At 37.9% G+C, this 19,472-nt stretch overlaps 1 protein-coding gene and 1 long non-coding RNA gene across 33 annotated transcripts in view; one reads left to right on the top strand and one right to left on the bottom strand.

Annotated features, from left to right (window-relative positions):
• LOC127509839 (early endosome antigen 1-like) overlaps positions 1–19,472 on the bottom strand; it is a 99,187-nt gene that overhangs the window by 60,171 nt on the left and 19,544 nt on the right. For 29 of the 31 annotated variants that reach the window (XM_051888941.1, XM_051888937.1, XM_051888942.1 and 26 more), the window contains exons 1-5: positions 2,611–2,900; positions 2,036–2,217; positions 1,634–1,693; positions 829–1,389; positions 147–752 (exon numbers count right to left, since the gene is read on the bottom strand). The exons of 1 other annotated variant lie outside the window; for it this stretch is intronic. In XM_051888941.1, coding sequence (XP_051744901.1) covers positions 147–752; positions 829–1,389; positions 1,634–1,693; positions 2,036–2,057 — 1,249 coding nt within the window. In that variant the 5' untranslated portion in view covers positions 2,058–2,217; positions 2,611–2,900. Of the gene's footprint in view, positions 1–146; positions 753–828; positions 1,390–1,633; positions 1,694–2,035; positions 2,218–2,610; positions 2,901–19,472 lie in introns of those variants that run through there. One more of the 31 variants, XM_051888921.1, reaches the window with a different exon arrangement.
• LOC127510082 (uncharacterized) lies at positions 16,579–19,260 on the top strand. Of its 2 annotated transcripts, none has more exons than XR_007929465.1 (3): positions 16,579–17,302; positions 17,463–17,622; positions 17,816–19,260. It is a non-coding gene; the product is annotated as an uncharacterized LOC127510082 (long non-coding RNA). The 2 variants fall into 2 exon arrangements; XR_007929466.1 differs by having other exon boundaries at positions 17,463–17,738.

Below are 19,472 nucleotides of genomic sequence, written 5' to 3'. Positions count from 1 at the left end.
ATTTGAAAGTTTTTAGAATCAGTTCTGCTGTTTAAAAACACAAATGTATAAAACACATTTATAGAATAAATCTATTGTAGAATTTAAGTTTAAGAGTTTTAGTTTAGAATTTAGTTTAAGACCCAAACTGATTTTCTGCTCATTACCTTGTGACAGTAAATGTGTCTCTAGTGAGTCAATTTTCTTCTTCATCTCTTCATATTTCATCAGTTTTTCCATCTGGGTCTCCAGAAATGTCTCTGTGGAGAAAAAGCCTCCTCCGTTTTCTTCCAGCATCTTCTCAATGTTCTCCATCAATGTGGACACTTGTGTGTTGGGACCAAAGAAATGATGTCGTCCTCCAAATCTCTCAGTGACAGACTGTGTTTCTTCATTCAGTTCTGCTGTCTGATGCTCTGAATTCTGCATTATGAGGATCATCATGTGTTTGTTGATTCTGGAGCTGAAGATCCTCTGGATCTCCTCCATTTCTGCTTTGTCTTCATTATTGAGTGGAGCATCAGGAATAATGAGGAGGAAAACATGAACTCCAGGATGACAGAGAGACACACAGCGGAGAGTCTGACGCATCACTTCCTCCTCTGAGAGACGAGTGTTGAACAGAGCTGGAAGATCCACCAGACTGATCTGACGTCCATGAAGATCCACGTCTGATCTTCTGTCTGTCTGCTGCAGGATCTGCTCTGATATGGAGGATTTTAACGTGCCGTCACTCCCACACACAACCAGATTCAGCTTCACACCCTCTGAAACTGAGAGAAGAACATTTATAAAAAATATATATATATAAATATATCACTACAAACTATCAAATATCATCACACTCACATCTTTCTGTGTCCTGTTGCTTCATTGTGAAATACTGTGAAGCTTCAGCACAATCCAGGTGTCGTCCATCATTCATTTGCACAATGTCCTCAAACGTCTGCAGAAGATCATCAGGAGAGCTGCTTCTCTGAAGACTGAAGTGTCTGTTGAAGCATTTCTGAATGATTTTCTGTAGGATGTCATTGGTTTCAGTGGGCTCTTGTGTGGTGAGCACCATTGTGTTTTGATAAACGCGCTCAGAGAAAGAGTCCAGCACCTTCTCCACACACTCCTGATCTTCTGCTGAACACTGATCATGTTTGAGGAGCAGAACGATCACATGAGGTCCTGGATCAGACAGAGACACACACTCTCTCACTGTCTGTGTGATCTGATGATCTGAGATGTTTGTCTGGAGCAGCTGAGGACTGTTGATGATCATCACGTGTCTGTCCTTCAATCTTCCTCCGACTCTCTCTACAACATCTGGAGGAGCTTCACTGTCAAACGCTGCTCGTCCCAACAGGAAGTTTCCCACTCCACTGTTTTCTGACACGCTCTTCCCCAGAAGAACAATCCTCACTGCAAAGAGTCAAATCAGACATTCAGAGTTCACGATCCTCACATCACACACTAACACATGACACATGTGATATGTAACATGTTATGATGGCAAGATCTTGATCTTAATCAAACATCACAGATCTAAATGACCAGAATCCACCAGTAGAAGGTTGAATTTATCACTTGTGTTTTGATAGGAATAAATTACCCATAATTCCTACACTCTTCATCACTTCATGCATTTATGTAGGTAAAGACTTACTGTGAGGAGGTTGGTCTATGCTCCATCTTCTCCTACGAGGAGGAATGTGGGCAACGATCACTGTATGAAACAAAAGTCTTACATTATACTTGACACTCATCATAGTCACATGTACCAACAGAAAACATCACCTTTGAACGAATTGTTGAAACAAGTGAAAGTGTGCGATGCTGGGAAATTACTAGAGAATAAATTATCTTTGGAGTTACTCAGTGTTGCTGAATTGAGGAAAGGAAAAGAATTTAGCTGATTTTCAATAAAGAAATTAATATCCTCGGATGTTATGTATATTCTTGTCTCTGCATATAAATGAAGTCCTTCAAGAGTTTGAATTCTACTGACAGAATGAATTGAAAATGTTTTTGAAGAATCACTTTAAACTCTGATCTGTCTGATTGTCACCTCTGGTGTCAGCGGCGGACATGCTGATATTCTGTTCTCTCCTCGTCTCTGTCTTTAGTCTTCATCTGATCACCTTCTGTGACTCCTGACGTCTGTCTGATCATCGTCCTGCGAGAGATTCACAGTGAGACTGTTCATTCCTCCAGATAATGTTTGATGGAGTTGCACATGTGTGGATGTTTCTGAGCAGAATAAACAGAGACTAGCTGTAGTAGATTAAAGGGATAGTTCACCCAAAATGTGTTGAACATGATGTGACGCTTTAATCTCTACATGCTGAACTTGTGCAGATATTCTGCATCATGTTTCTGCTCCAGCATGTTTAGCTAAAGATCATGAACTAAAAACACTTCACATCTGTAAATATTCATGCATCTCGACACTGAACACACACTTTTACACACAGATTTGTTTCTCATACGGTTCTGTGACAGAAATGAAAGTGAAACTCACTGATGTTCCTGCTGTTCATACAGTTATTAATTACATTCATGATTAAAATAAACTCATGTTTTAGTAAATCTGATATTTACATGTCTTCTTACATATAGAGTATTTATTAGGAAATGTGTTACCTGTAGTTTTCATCTGCTTATATGTGTCTTTCTCTGTTGCCATCGTGAGATCAGGAAGAGATCTGAATGTGTGGGTGGAGTCAGTCAGTCAGTGACGTTACAAAGATAAAAGTCCTGTTTCTGTCGGTCTTCTCTTTCAGATGCAAGTAAAAGTTCAAGCTACAGTTCCTGTGAGAATGAGGCGTAATCTCAATAAAGGAAAAAGACAACAGCAGATGACCATAAACAACAAAATATATGCATAATAAAACAGAGAACAAGAGAACTTGCAGTGACATTCTGTGAACTGACTCACTGTTTCATTACAGAGGAAAGACTGCAGTTACACATACTGTAGATGTCATAATGCTTGTTTAATTCATGGCGCTGCATCTGTGAACTGTGAAGTTTCTGTGGGTCATATATCATTCTAAATAATATTAATAATAATTTTATATATATATATATATATATATATATATATATATATATATATATATATATAAATTTTTATTTTAATTATCTTTAATTTGCATATATGCTCACCAGCTTGTGCATGTGAATCACTCACTCTACACTCCCGGTAACCCCAGCAGTAAAACCAAGGTGACCGTCAGTATGCTAGTGGAGTCAATATGCAATTACACCCTTAATGTATATAACTACACCACATCCCCCTTTTTCTTAAAGGGTTAGTTCACCCAAAAATGAAAATAATGTCATCTATTATTCACCCTCATGCCGCTCCACACCCGTAAGACCATTGTTCATCTTCAGAACACAAATTAAGATATTTTTGTTGAAATCCGATGGCTCAGTGAGGCCTGCATAGGGAGCAATGACATTTCCTCTCTCAAGATCCATTAATGTACTAAAAACATATTTAAATCAGTTCATGTGAGTACAGTGGTTCAATATTAATATTATAAAGAGACGAGAATATTTTTGGTGCGCCAAAAAAAACAAAATAACGACTTCTATAGTGATGGCCGATTTCAAAACACTGCTTCAGGAAGCTTCGGAGCGTTATGAATCAGTGTGTCGAATCAGCGGTTCGGAGCGCCAAAGTCACATGATTTCAGTAGTTTGGCGGTTTGACACGCGATCCGAATCATGATTCGATACATTTCCTTGGAATTAAAGGCAACATTGGCTCGATGGTTGAGCGTCCAGCGAAGCGTCATTAGCAACCAGTTGAGATCACGGTCATAAACCCATCTAAAACGTCAACCATACAAAAGAATGGTCATAATATTATATTAATAATAATACAATAATGTATTTCCATGCAGCGAGAGTGGTAGAGAACGCGTTATACTCGCATCTCAGCAGTGGCTGGCTGGGCTAAGCGTCATTTTCCATCAGTTGAGATCACGGTCATTTGACTGCTTTAATTGAGATAAACCCATCTAAAACGTGAATAATACAAAAGAATAGAGTCATAATGTTATATCAATAATAATACAATTATGTATTACACTCTGCCAGTCACCGCTGACAGACCTGCCAGAATCAAACTTGGGTAAATTTGGTTTTATATTCGCACATTCGGACTTCCGCATAGGCTACAATAACTTTGTACACTACATTGGACATTCAGTGGACGTTCGCAAGTAAGTGTGCAATTAAAATAATACTTGCCCATTTTGATCGATTGTGAAAAATGTTGTAGGTTTACAATCGTTGGTTGTAAATATCATGTCGCTGTTTAGAATTTGCAAACATTAACTTTATTGCACATTATCAGAACGTTCTTAAACGCGGAAGTCCGAATGTGCGAATATAAAACCAACTTTACCCAAGTTTGAAACTGCCGTTATTACCAAGCATTCCCGGACTGATTTGATATTTTTCTCATTCTCGTTCTGTTTCTTTTCTTTTTTTTTTCTCTCTCTCTCTCTATTGAGTTGAAAGTGTGATTTGTTGGTAAAAATGCTGTTTTTTTCTGATTGCTTGATTGTGAAAATATATTCAACTGAACTGCATCCAGTTTTATGTGTCGTGATTTAAAGCAGGTACTCAACAGGCGGCCCGTCAGCATTAAATTTGTGGCCCGCATCATGCTACATATGAATGTATTTTTATTATAATTTGCGTTCAAAATTTGCGTGAACATTACTTCGTATTTTTTACACGCAGCACAGTTTTTCTAACCGGAAAGAACAATATAGACTGAAGGCACTTTGCAAGCGCACATTGAGTAGTTTTTGCACTAATTTAGTTTGCCCACAAGGTGTCAGCACTGAAACGGGCTGTTGTTTCAGTCTGAAAAGAAACGGAGAACACAGAACAAGAGTAACAACAAACACAATAGCCGGCCGTGTTGAAGAGCGCTCGTGTGAGGGGATTAAAAGATACTAGCAACTCTATTTTAAACGAGTACAAAGACATTTTATTGTAACTATTTGAGCGAAAAAGACAAGCATGATTCTCTCTAGTGCGCATGCGTCGAGCACTTGTGTTCATGAACGCTATCAAAGGCTCGAGACTGCGCGCGCAAGTAAAAAACGAAGTAACCTTATTTTTCCATCATGTAATGCAGTTGACATTCCTCAAACTTTGCAGTGTTTCAGTTGCCGATAGTCCTCTTAGCAGCGTGAAAAACAAAACTTTTATTCTTAATGTCAATGTGTTATAAACAGAAAGCAAGCAGATCGCGAAAGTGAAAGTGCCCTTTGCGGTCGCATCACGATGTCCCCGCGTTCCCATTTCTCTCAAGGCAAACATGCTGAAAACGATCAGTGAGATAGGGTTTAAGCCATTCGAACACAACCCCAGAGATGACTAACAAAGCATAAAACCTATCAAGGAGGGTGATGTGACATATGGTGTCAAAAGCAGCACTGAAGTCTAGCAGGACTTAAATGTTTCAAGCACTCGCATCAGCAGAAGTAAGAAGGTCCTTTGTGACTCGTACAAGTGCAGTGACTGTGCGGTGTCCGGATCTGAATACAGACTGGAACGGTTCTATATTGTTTTTGGACAAATATTGCTGTAGCTGACCAAACCCTCCTCCTTCCTGAAGAAAGCAGCCACAAGTCACCTTTCCTTTGCAATTCATTTATTTTTCACAAACAAAGCACTTGCATGTTTTTCCACAGCAGCACATGATCAATCACAAACTTGCTTATTTTAGTAACACAAACTGCAGAATCTTAAAATCTGATAAACATTTTTTGAATCCAAAAAGTTTATTTTCAGGTTTTAATCAGACTTTGAATAATAGATTCAGAGAGTGACCCTACTGTATCCTCAGTGCATGTGTGTGTTTGCGTCACTGTCACTGTGGTTTACTGTGTGAATAACCAGACTCATAACTAACGCCCTCTTTGACTAACATTGGTGAGTGTGCTGTAGGTTACAGACTCTCCAAGCTTCAATATTTCTCCCAGTTTCACTGTATGTGGAGAGAAACCGGTGTTCGGTTTCACCAAGTGATCAGAATGCACTGAACGATGACGGAAATTGTGATTAAGACGTTTTAAAACTTTGTTTTTTTGAAAAGTGAAAGACATCCAAGTATTTTAAGGGCCCACGGGAAAGGAGGAAGATGCAGATGATGAGCTACACTAACAAAAACAAGGATTTGATCAGTGGAGGGTTAAATATCGAGAATCAGCAACAACGATTCGCTGATTCAGAGTTGCATTGAGTCACAAGGGTCACATATGTTGTAAACGTTTTACATTTGAACATTCCCTTCTTCTCTTGCAAAAACATGCCACTTAACTGCTTTATAAATCTGCTAATCATGAAAAATATTTAAATACAGTTTTTCTGTGAACCATGTAGGTTAAATGCTAAAAATTTCTCTTACTTTAAGCAGATTGTTTAAAACGGCTGATAAATGACGCTTCTGAAGCCGTTGGAATCGTTTCATCGAACAGCTTTTAAAGCGAACAGACTTTCTGTACATCATTCAGGGAGGAGCCGCTCTGAGAAAGATGGACTTATCATGATGAGACACAACTGTGAGAAAATCTACAAGCTTACAGCCTGTTGAAAGTCAAAATATGAAAGTGAAATAATTTCAGGAACGCAAACAAAAACATTATTTTAATCTGCATGTACCCAAGTAGCAACAAAAGTGACATTAAAAATAAGTCATTTTTCTAGTCTCTTTTCAGATCTCATTCTAAAATATCTGTTTAATCTGGTAACCAAAACCTTCTCTAGTCTAGTCTCGTCTCAGGTCACTTTCTGTTCCGAGTCCCAAAACAACAACATCAAACATCTATCGCTCTGAGGGTCAGTTGTGGCCCAATGGTTAGAGAGTCGGACTTGTAATTCACATAGGAAGCAGGAGACGACAAGATGATAAAAATGAGCAGAGTTTATTGCTCAGACTTCATTTGATCAGCACAATGTACAGCAAGAGTTATAACAAAATTCATAACGGGTCATCTTATAAAACATGAAGACAAACAAAATCACAAGGTTAGACAACTTACAAAGCATTACAAGAGCAAGAAATATAACAATACAAAATATAAAATAGTATAAATGGGTAAATGATCCTGTTTCCCGTGTCATGAATTTATTTGTATTATTTTTCTGAATACACATTATTTCAAGGCAGTTTTATAGAGATCTGTGTGTCTCAAAGTCAGTAACTTTACAGAACAAATGCTTTAACGTCTCTGAGCCCAAAAAAATCTCCATAACATGTTTGAAAGTGTTTCACTGATCTGTCTGTGACATGATGAAGAGCAGCTGATGAAGATGACGTGATGAATCTATCATTTAAAAACAGAGATTTGGTGTCTGGGTGTTCTCTCGTGGCAAATTTAAGACGGAGGTGTCCGTGGAAATGTCTGATGTGAAGTGGGTCACGTACAACGGAGAGCTTCCTGTCCCCTGACCTGGAGCTGTGAGTGGTCATTATTGGTCTTATATAGTCTTTAAGGAGTGCATGTAATATTTAATATGTTAAAATAGTTAAAATACTTAAAAACTAACATGTACCAGAATGTACCAAGGTATACTTTAAGAGCCCTATTTATATAACATGGTATTTAAATTCTACTGTAACGAATATCAAAGAATACTGATATTATCCAAAAAACATGATTTAAATGGGGTATATTTATTGTAAAATTATAGTATTTCTTTGCTAGGGTACCAAATATTTAATATATATATATATATATATATATATATATATATATATTACAAGAGCATATATATATATATATCTTATTTTCATGTGCAATCTTCGCAGTGCATCAACAACGCAGCGAGGACTATGGGAATAGAAAGGTCACTAGACCTCCCCGATAAAACCCTAAAGATGTCGCTGCGCTCATAAAACAGAGAAGAGATGAGGGAATGAACAGAGTTGAGAAGCTCAGAATGAACTGAAACTCCCTTCATCATGTCAAAGATCACAGTGACGTTCAGCCCTGAGTTTGAGTAAATCATGACCTGAGCTGATTCACACTGATCATGCTCTGGACACTGAGCCGTTTAACGGTTCAGATTCAGATTGACTCAGTGAATCAGATTCATCAGATCTGGTCTTCATCTGAACTCCAGCTTCAGGATCCCTTGAAACACATTCAGATTCATTCACAGAGTCTGAACTGAAACTGAAAACATCATTCATCTGATTCAGAAATGATCATGTGATTCAAACTCACTTCAAGTCTTTCTTTCTCTCAATTTGATTCACTCACCTGTTTTCTGACTCACTGTGCTTAAAGATTCGTGTCACTGCTCTCGAAACACAACTGAAAACAGATTGAATCTGATCATTCAATACTGTTATATTCAAAGTATTTTCTACACTGATTTCTTCATTAAATATGACTTCATATCAGATATTCCATGGTTTGTTAAAGGAGTAAAATGATAAATAATATTTTCACTTATAAAGTCAGTTTTATAATTTAGTTTCCATGACTATTTTAAAACACAATGAATCACTCGTGACTCACCTGAAGATCCTTTTACGCAGCATGAAACAGATCAAGAGCAGAACAACCGTGATGAAGAAAAGAGCAGAAATCCACCAGAACTGATCTATACAAGCCACAAAATGTAAATTCAGCTGATCTACACAAACAACACCACAATACAATCATCTGAATTAATCAACTATATATTATATATTTCTTCTCTTTCTCTAAACTTTGGTGTTTCTTATATTTGATCTTTCATCATCTAAACTCACGTGAATCTGGAGTTTGTGTCGATCCGCCGCTGGAGTCTGTGCCGTTAAACACTGAAAAACACATTCATAATCATCATGATTCACTTACAGAAGATTCACTTCAACACAGAGTTTGATCTGAATCAGGACAGATTCACTTCGACACAGAGTTTGATCTGAATCAGGACCGATTCACTTCGACACAGAGTTTGATCTGAATCAGGACCGATTCACTTCAACACAGAGTTTGATCTGAATCAGGACAGATTCACTTCAACACAGACTTTGATCTGAATCAGGACAGATTCACTTCAGTTTGATCTGAATCGGGACAGATTCACTTCAACAGTGTGTCTTTAAGGATCATCTGTCCATCATAAACATCACACTGAGATCTGAAGTGTCTCTCTCACCTCTGAAGATGGTCTCATGTGTGATCTGAAATGAAAGAAAGAATCATCAGAGCAGCTTTTATAGTGTTCATGAAGGATTCATTACTGAACTCATTACATAAACTCATAGTTTATTGTGTTCATGTTGAACCGCAGCTCTAATGATTCATAATTAAATCAAAAGAACAAGATCATAATTTCTGTCTGTTTAAATATGAAAACAGATGAATGTTGAGAGAGATTGAGTTGATTTACTCCATCAGAATGACACTGAATCTCATAACGAAGTTCATTCACACAGTGAGAAGTGACGAGACGATCAGATGATACAGACGTCACAGGATACATCAGTCTGTGTGGATTCGATGGATCTGCTAACAGACGCCAGTCCTGAACAAATCAAACACAAGAGGATCAAGTAATGCATTTTAGTGAGTATGATGGTGTAGTTTGAGGACAGAAATGTTTTGGTCAGAAATGACCAAATGTCTTCACAAAGAGGGCCCCACAAAAACAAGATGTTTTATATGAGACTAAATGATGACTCGACATACTATGCTCCTTCACTACTCTATCCATAAACCTACTCATTGAATCTGATTGGCTGAGAGCCGTCTCCAGCTGTGCAATAATCCAGTATCAGCACTGGAACCGTTTCAGCGTTTGTGTCACTCCGCTTGCGGCGACAGTTATGGCGTACACCATATTTTTGCAAATACTACTGTTATTGTGTCACGGGATGTAGTTTAAGAGTTTTTTAGGCGAGAATGTAGTTATTTAGACCTCTAATGTGCAAAAAGGCTATGTTAACTTTCATAATTTTATATTTAGGCTCTATTAAACTTAAATCCTGTTCTAGAGCGCTGCTTATGTACGTTTGACTGAATTGTATGATTGTGTTTATTTCCTATTGTCTTTTATAATGGCTATCATTATTCATTTAAAAGTTGTTCAATAAATATTATTTTATATAAATAATATGCCGTATTTGGTATTGCTAAATATTGTTTGTGACATGGATTTCAGTGAAAGTTGCATTAACACGCCATTAGATGGCAGCAAAGACTGAATGATTCAGTCCCAACAGACTTTTATTTTGAAAGGGACTGGTTGAAGTTGAAATGAAGCTTTGCGAAACACTGAGGCTTTCCCCTCAACTGTATCATAAAATGGTTTATTACTTGAACCTGTTCAACACGGTGCACACTAACAGCATCACAAGAAGCTGCCTTTGCATCATTGTTGGACAGTATCGTAATACATCAGTTTGTGCTACGAAAAACTAAATAAAGAAATAAAATTATTTAGTCTACAGAAATATCAGTCTTTCATGTTTCATTCTACTTACACAATGTATGAAAAATGAGTCTGAGAATACATGTATATGGAAAAGATAAAAAAATCCATATACATAAAAAAATATGGAAAAGGCTAATGTCGGCATATGATCAAAATAACTGAATATTATAGTGGAATAGCCCATTGAAATGCTTGTGAATGGGTATTAATACAAACTGAACATGCACAAAACTACACATAAATATTTATTCGTAGTATAATTTGTTCTTATCAAAGAAGTGAATGACACAAGAGGTTTCTGTCATTTGAATCAGAGTACGATGCAGTAGGCTAATGTAGTTCTGAGAGAATGAAGCTTCAGACGTCACAGATCACGTGGTTATGGCAAAACCAACGAATCCAGCACCATTACAGTGCTTCGAGAGGTTTCGTTTTTTGATACAAGCTTCGAAGCTTCGGTGCCGAATGTCATAACACTAAACAAGGAAGTTGTTTTAGCGCTGTCGGAAATCCCCTTAACTGTTAAAAGGACAAAGATAAATTCTTCAGTGGATTTCTAACTGATTTTTATAATGGATAGAATATTATGGACATCGACTTGAAGCAGGAATTTTATATCAGATGCAGGTAATTCTCGCTCAGGTGATCTCTCTCTCATGATGCTCTACACATAATACAGTGATAATACACTAAAACAATGAAGCAACTCAACGTTACTTCATTAGTAGCCTAGTTCTGAGGTGATGTTTTAGAATTAGTAACGGATCTGTTAAACTGTAAACTTGAATCTGTGGCGGAAGGAAGTAGGCCTAGTTCTGCACAAAAGAGGGTTTTAAAGACACTCCGTTGTTATTTCTTATTTATTTACACACTCATGCCGTCTAAATATTGTATCACAATATCAAACTGGTATATCAGCACTCTGTGATTACCTACAGCCGAACCACGGTTTGTGGTTTATAATGACATGGGTATTACAACGTAAACATGGTTTATGAGGACACTTCCTGTGTCTTCGTAAACCGAATGGCTTAAAAAACATACTAAAGAGTGTTTTGAAATTCAAAACATGCCTGCAGTTTCCTGTGATGGGTAGGTTTAGGGGTAGGGGTAGAGTAGGGCGATAGAATGTACAGTATAAAAACCATTACGCCTATGGAGAGTCCCCGTAAACCACATATACATGTGTGTGTGTGTGTGTGTGTGTGTGTCATGGTGTAGTTTGAGGACAGAAACACACACTCACCTCTGAATACCAGCTCTGCTCACAGTCATTACTGGTTTGATTCAGTATATTAGACAGAAGTCTGTATTCGAACCCTCCTTCAGTCTGAATCTCTCCACATGTTTTATTGATTGTGTTCATGTTTTAGTGCTGGAAAAAAAGATAAATGTTTTAACCAAAGAACCAAATGACTGCAATATATTAATATTGTATGACGTGTTGAAGAACAAACATTTAAACAAATGTGGAAAAGCTGTAGTGATGTGCATTTAAACCAGTGAAAATAACTCTTAAAATACGATGTTTTCAACAAATAACCTCAATTTCAATCTTTTCCATACAAAGCATCACATTTTAGATGAAAGTATGTTTATATGTTAGGCACAAGAGGGCGCTGTAACTATGAAATAATGAAAGTTAAAGTGTAGATCTCTACTGCAAAATCTGGAAAAGCGCTGAGTGTTAACTCTTTGACTGTCAGTGTTGGCACGGGTATCTGCCGATCCCAATACTTACAAAAAATTCACAATAAAAAAAACTTACAATAAAAACATAAAATTTTTGCATAAAAGTGTTTCATACGTTTCGTTTAATGTAAAGCATATTGTGCCCAGACTTTGATGTAAATAATACAATTTGATGTGCAACGAAACCAAGAGATTATGAATTATTAGAGAGGAGACGGAAATTACGATTAAAACGTTTTGAACCATTTAAGATATTTTAGACTTTTACGGCCTCGCGCTTTGAAATGGAAAGACATTTAAAGTCATTATTTTAAGGACACGCGCGGGATCATGACAGATCCTGGTTTACAGCAGACAAAAAATACTGACACATATTATTCTAATAAAAACCATGATTTTCTCACAGAGGAGTTAAATATTGTGCATCATCATTAATGATTTACTTCAGAGCCCCGAAAACATTTTACACGTGAACTTCAAAAATATAATCATTTGACAATATAATAAGTCATAAAATCGTTCACAATGAAAATGTAGCCTATTAAAACGGATATCACCTACTGAACATGTGGCATACCTTAAGCGAACTGCTGGGACAAAATAGTTGATAAGAGCAGAAAGAAATTCCTCTTGCACCGCTTGTTTGGTATATGAGCTTCAAATTCCTCTTGCACCGCTTGTTTGGTATATGAGCTTCACCGGGCACAGAGGAGGGGAACCCAAACACACGAGAAACATTACGTAATAAGCTGATAGCCAATGAGAAAGAGAAGCGCTGTGTGTGACTGTGACTGTGATAGTATTGCACTTTCTCTTCAGACTGTTTCCTGTTTCCTGATTTCACACGATCAACTAGTCAGCTAGCTATTTTAATCTTACTGAAAATATTCTTGATCATCGTCATCACAACACGGGCTGTTTAAAGTGACTCCATGACTGACCCATCAGATCTCTTCCACAAAGCTTGATTTGCACGTGCACTAAATGCAGTGTGACATTATTTTTCAGTTTATTTTATCAGAAGCAACTTTAAAGAACATCATTGGTCAACTCCACCATGTGCTGGAGTTTTTAATAACTTAAACCACAGAAGATCAAATTAAACAAAGACTGTCTCAGCTGTATCAGGACAGATGTGTAAAAATAATTCCGCTCCGTCTCGCGCACAGTTGGGCGCGCGAGACTTTCAAAGTAGCCTATATAGTAAACGTGCGCACTGTCTAGTGGATTTTCAAGCGCTCAAGTCACTTGTACATGCGCTGTTGTACGCGCACCCTCTGCGGTCTCAAAAATTGGGCTGATACTTTGTATAGTATGAGCATTTGTAAAGTATACTTTGGGCTTTACACCATCATGCACCCGCACAGCATTTAAACCCAGCTCTACTGATAGAAGGATGAAAAAACTGGCCAAGTATAAACAGATCGGATATTAAAATAATAGCAGCTGTTTCTCATTTACTAAAATGTTGGCCTAGACAGCCAGATTTGTCGTGCACAATGCTGAGGGAAAGTATTACTCTTCACTCTTTCTTTAATCGTCTGTGCTGTTTATCTTCCTCAGACAGACAGATAGACTCATAAAGGCTATCATGAGTGTCCAGATTCACAGCCCTCATCAGTCTAAACTGGCTCAGAGATGACCACTGCTCTGTGTGCTTAAACTGAGCAGAACCTGCAATGAAAACAGCATAGCAGAATGACAGGGGAGAGACGAATTTGTTTAAATAAAGTCATTATTTTTGCAGACAAAAAGTATTCTTGTCACTTCATAATGTTAAAGTTAAACCACTGTACTCACATTGACTAATTTAACAATGTCTTTACTACTTTTCTGGACCTTGAATGTGGTAATTTCGTTGCTTTCAATGGAGGATAAAAAAACCTCTCAGACTTCATCAAAAATATCTTAATTTGTGTTCTGAAGATGAACGAAGATCTTACGGGTGTGGAACGACATGAGGGTGAGTAATTAATAACAGAATTTTCATTTTTGGGTGAACTAACCCTTTAAGGCAATTCCTTTCAAAGATGGGACAATCCCAGTTGCAAATGGTTTGAAAGAAGTATTTGCCTCAAAAAGATGCCCTCCCGATCAGGTGGCTCAAATCACGCTGGGCTCACCCGTCTGACACCGTGAGCTTCTCCTGTTCGAGCTTCTGAATCTTTGTGTAATGGGCCCACCTGTCCCACGCTGTGACCTGCTCCCGATGGAGGTTGCATGGGCCCTCCCGGTCAAACAACTAGACTTCTTCCTGAATCACCAGCCAGCCAAACTTCGGTGTTTATTTTGTGGGTTCTTTTAGTCTGGCAGCTGTCCTTTTGCTCATTCGGGGGAGTACTCTGGGCTCTGGCCCCTCGGACAGATGCCAAATACACATAACCTTTACTTAATATCTTTTACTCTATCTAATTATGTGTAAGTGTGAACTCGTGAAATGTGTTTAAGTGTATAATGTAAACAGGGACAGAAGTGAATCATTTCCTCTCCTTCATGTCACTCCAATTCTCTATGACTTTAACCGCATGGGCCAAAAACTGAGGTTTCCTTCAAAAATTCTTTTGTGTTTCTAATCTTGCTTATTTGATTAAAGATCTTAAACATTTCTGAAGCGATTTTTCACTTAGCCTATGTTTAAACTTTTCAAAATCCTAAAAGCTTGTTGTTTTCAGGTTTAAATTAGACTTTCAATGACAGGTTTCCATTATTACCTTACTGAAACTCACTCTCTCTCTCTCTCTGTGTGTGTGTGTGTGTGTGTGTTATAATGTAGTGGTTTGTGTGTCATTGATGAAATCCTGCAGTAAATTCTTTTGCTCTCAAAGCTGTAAGAGCAACAGATGCAGCAGAGTAGAGGCGCTGTAAATAAAAAAATAAAATAATTAAATATTTAAGAAACTACCAGGTCGTCCTCACACAAACATGTTGGCATTTGAGGTTTATGAGGACTCTCTATTGACATAATATATCACGTACTGTAGACTCTATACAGTTGAAAGCCCTTTGAATTCACTGGTTTTCTGCATTAATTGTCAGGAAGTGTCATCTGATAAAAGTCACACAATCATAATCTTTCATGTCTTTATTGAACACACACACATTCGCAGCGCTGCAGAAAAGGGAAGTGATCTCTGTGAGTGACGTCCATTGCTGTTGTTATTGAGACCTGCTGATCCACAAACTGTTTTGTTATGAGTGTTCATGAGTGAGTTAAACTGCTCACTCATCTTCAGAAAAATACTATTCTTAGATTTCCCAGCGTGATCATCAGCAGTGACTGTGTAAGTCCTTAATAATGCTGTGGAATAAAATCATACTTTTGGAGAATGTTGTCCTCGATACACATTAAGAGTGACAGTGACTAAATCAGTGGTGACGTAGATAAACTAAAGTCTTTTCACATATGAAACCAAGTTCATCCGTCAGAATCAGACTGAGTCACACGCAGACCACCAAACTCACGGCAGGAAGAGGGTTCACACCTTCAGATGTAAGTTAGTGTTTTGTGTGATTGTGTGTATTATGTGGGTTATTCCTGGAATTCAGTCTCTTTTGTGTCTCCAGTCTTAGTCATAAATGACCCCATTTGAACTCTAAGCATATTGAAGTTGATTTAGAAAACGTTTGAATATATATATTGGCCATATATCAGATTTTCCCTCTGTTCTCCGTTATGTGTCTGTATGTGTGAATCCACAGAGATTTGCTGCTTTCTAGAGAGACGGTCTGAGATGAGCTTCAACAGAACAAAGTCTTGTTTTACTTGTTCAACTGTTAGCATCACTGCTAGTGCTAATGAAGGATTGACTGTGTTTGTGTTTATTGTTCTGATGAACTGCAGCTCAAATGATTCATATTCAAACACAGAGAGATGCCCAGCCTGAGCAAATGAAAGACAATCATGTTTTGAGGACAGAAACACTCACCTCTGAAAGAAAACACCAGAGAAAACAGGAAGCCTCTTAAACTAATTACTGCATGAGAAGTGTTTTCTAAAAATAAACATTCACTCATTTTCTCAAAACCTGAAACACAAAACCAAATCTTCAAACTACATTCACAAAACCCCGACTCTTCTCAAACCATATCACCTGTTCTCAAAATCAATCAAAGCTTTCAGATCATACACACATCAGTCAATATATAAACACTACAGATCATTCATTAGACTTTCTAGACCTCATCCTCCTCCTACACAAACTCTTCCTCCTCTCTCTTACATACTACTATCAATTACAATCATTTTAAAATAATAGAGGCCGAATCTGACACCTTTTAGATGTCTTGCTATGAAAGAGAAGAGAAATGACTGGATCTTTTGATGAGTTTCTCTCAGATTAAAAAGGTATAAAGCTGTCACTGGGACGGGACCCTTTAAAAAGGTATTAATATGTGCACCTTTGGTACCAACAAACATGCACTCTTAATGTACCTTTTGAAAGAGTATCTGCACAGTGACATAATCAATGTGAAAGAGCATGAATCCTGTATTCTGGGGGTTTCCCTGCAGAAAAGCCTGTAATAATAGCTACATCTGTCATTGCTGAATGACATTACAGTTTTTCTCTTTTGCTAAGACACACTAAATGAAACTAGGATCCACTTCATCATCACATTCATAGCACAGCAGAAGTCTTCTCTTGCAAATGCCTTAACACTTTTTCATTTGTTTCACACATTTTTCACACCCTTTGTCAAAACAGTTACCACAGATCTCATTGAAAGACCCCAAACTCTATTGGATTCACTGTGTTGAACAAAAGGAAAGCATGTATTCACAGCTGATAGAAAGTACTTGCATAATTATGAATATCTAATGCACCTGTGTGAAACTCGTTTGCACAACTCTTCAATCAGCAATCAGTCCTCATCCATCCATAAAAGATGCCACCTCTGTGTTGCTACTTGCAAGCATGGATCAAAGTAGCCAAAGGCATGGCAGGAGAGTAAGAGGGCATGGCAGAGGTGTCCGAGGAAGAGGAGTTTGCATGCGTGGTGAAGGAGCTGCAGCAGCAAGAGGACAGAATAGAGCTCAAGTTTCAAATGAAATTCGAGCAACAATTATTGACCATGTCATCAATCATGGCTTGTCCTTTAGAGAGGCTGGACAAAGGGTCCAGCCCATTCTGAGTCAGAGCACTGTGGCATCTATTGTCAGGCTTTTTCGGAATGAGAACAGGTAAGTCACAATGTTACTGTATATCACTGTGTATTTCAGCTTTGCTGTATTGCTTTGTTACAGTAGCAGAACAAACTGTGTCTACAGTAATGCAGATGTCAATCCCATTTATGTGACTGTCATAACGTCAATTGACATACTTTTTGCTTTTACTTTATAGAATCCACACACTACCGCACACTGGTGGCAGAGGAAAGATCTTCAGTGTTGAACAGGAGTCTGCCATTGTAGATATGGTTGTGGCAAACCATGCAATCAGACCGCGTGAAATCCAGGCAGCAGTAATTGCAGATCATGGAGCATTTAGAAATATAAACAGAGTGAGTTTGCCAACTATTGATCGAGTCCTTAAACTAAACCATGTCAGAATGAAGCAGCTGTACAGAGTTCCATTCCAAAGAAACTCTAAAAGGAGGCAAGATTCCAGTATGTGCAGGTACAGTTTTGTTATTGTAATGCCTTGTTTTACCATATAGTTGCATACATTTGCTTTATAAATGTGCTTTTTCTTAGAGAATAATGGAGCTTGAAGCTGAAGGGGCACATCACAAATTCATTTATGTGGATGAAGCTGGTTTCAACCTCTGTAAAGTGAGGAGACGCGGGAGGAACATCACTGGGCCACTGTTACAGTGCCAGGTCAAAGGGGCGCCAATATCACCATGTGTGCTGCCATCTCCAAGGATGGTGTCCTTTGCCACATACCAACTATCGGCCCATACAATACAGAATACCTCATCACATTTCTTGATGCACTGAATGAAAGACTGGTTCCACCTGAAGAGAGAGGGCTGTTGAGGCCTGGCATGACTCTGTATGTCATCATTTGGGACAATGTTGCCTTCCACCACTCTCGTCTTGTAAATGAATGGTTTGCAGCACAGCCTCGTATGATGATGCAATTCCTCCCTACATACTCCTTTTCTGAACCCAATCGAGGAGTTCTTCTCTGCTTGGAGATGGAAAGTGTATGATCACCGGCCATATGAGCAGATGTCCCTCCTGGAGGCAATGAATGCAGGTTGCCTGGCAATAGGTGCAGAGGACTGCCATGCACGGAGGTATTTCCCTTGCTGCATTGCAAGTGAAAACATTCAATGCAATGTTGATGAGAACTTGTGGCATCGTCAGGAGTGAATGGACTAAATGTGAAGTTCTGAGTATCTAAACATTATATTTTATTTAAGATATTTCCACCCATAAGTTTCCTTTTGGTTGCTTTTTTTTTTTTTTTTTTTTTGTCTGTGGCGCAATTTCTGACAGACTGCCGTCTCTTGTCGGTAGTTGCTGAAAGCAAACCAAAACGTCAGTAACAAACAAGGACCCGCCCATGTCACATTCACAAAAAAATTGGTAACATCATCTCAGGTAAGTTATGATGACACATTCACCACTCAAAAAAGTTTTTATGAAAATAGTTTTTGGTAAATCGATAAAATGCAATAATGGAATGACATTATTGTAATAGGTTAGCTAGCTAGCAAAGGTCAGCTGCAGTCTGTTAAGCTGTGACAATAACAACATTAATGCTAGTGATATAATGTTGATTAGTCGTATGTTAAGGACTGCCATGGCATTTGTATTATGGATTAAATCAACATCGGAGACCTGCCTGCCCACTGCCACCACAGCAAGTACTACTGGACCAGACCAACCACTGGCCTACCATGGTGTCTCAAAAAGGCAGGTGCAAGTGGCTGTAAGTGTATTGTTAGGGTGAAGTGCACCAAATGTGACGTGTACCTGTGCCTCACCTCTGGAAAAAAAACTGCTTTTTGAAGTTTCGTACAGAAAAAAGGTGAAGATTCAGGGATTATGGGGATTTCATGTTCATAACCTTCCTCTCATAAGATTGCATAATGTTGAATTTTCATGAACTGCAATGTTTTTTGTTTTATGTCAATATTTTATGATACATGATGAACAGTATTATATTTGTTTTTAACTGTCTAAATTTGCAATTTAAATAATATTCATGAAAAACGTAATGAAATTCAAAGAATATAAAGCATTATTCAGCAAAAGAGAATGGAATAAATAAAAGCACAAGATGTTGGAAAATATGTATAAGGTGTTTATAATTACTGCTAAAGCTTATAATAGCACCAAATGATTCAATACAAACAACATTTCTGAGGAAAAATACTAACTATATGCACTTACACTTATT

This window comes from Ctenopharyngodon idella, chromosome 3 (assembly GCF_019924925.1).
Source record: "Ctenopharyngodon idella isolate HZGC_01 chromosome 3, HZGC01, whole genome shotgun sequence".
In the NCBI taxonomy this organism is placed as follows: domain Eukaryota; kingdom Metazoa; phylum Chordata; class Actinopteri; order Cypriniformes; family Xenocyprididae; genus Ctenopharyngodon; species Ctenopharyngodon idella.
The sequence above is the reverse complement of the archived record's forward strand: the minus strand, read 5'-3'. Positions and strand labels throughout refer to the sequence as shown.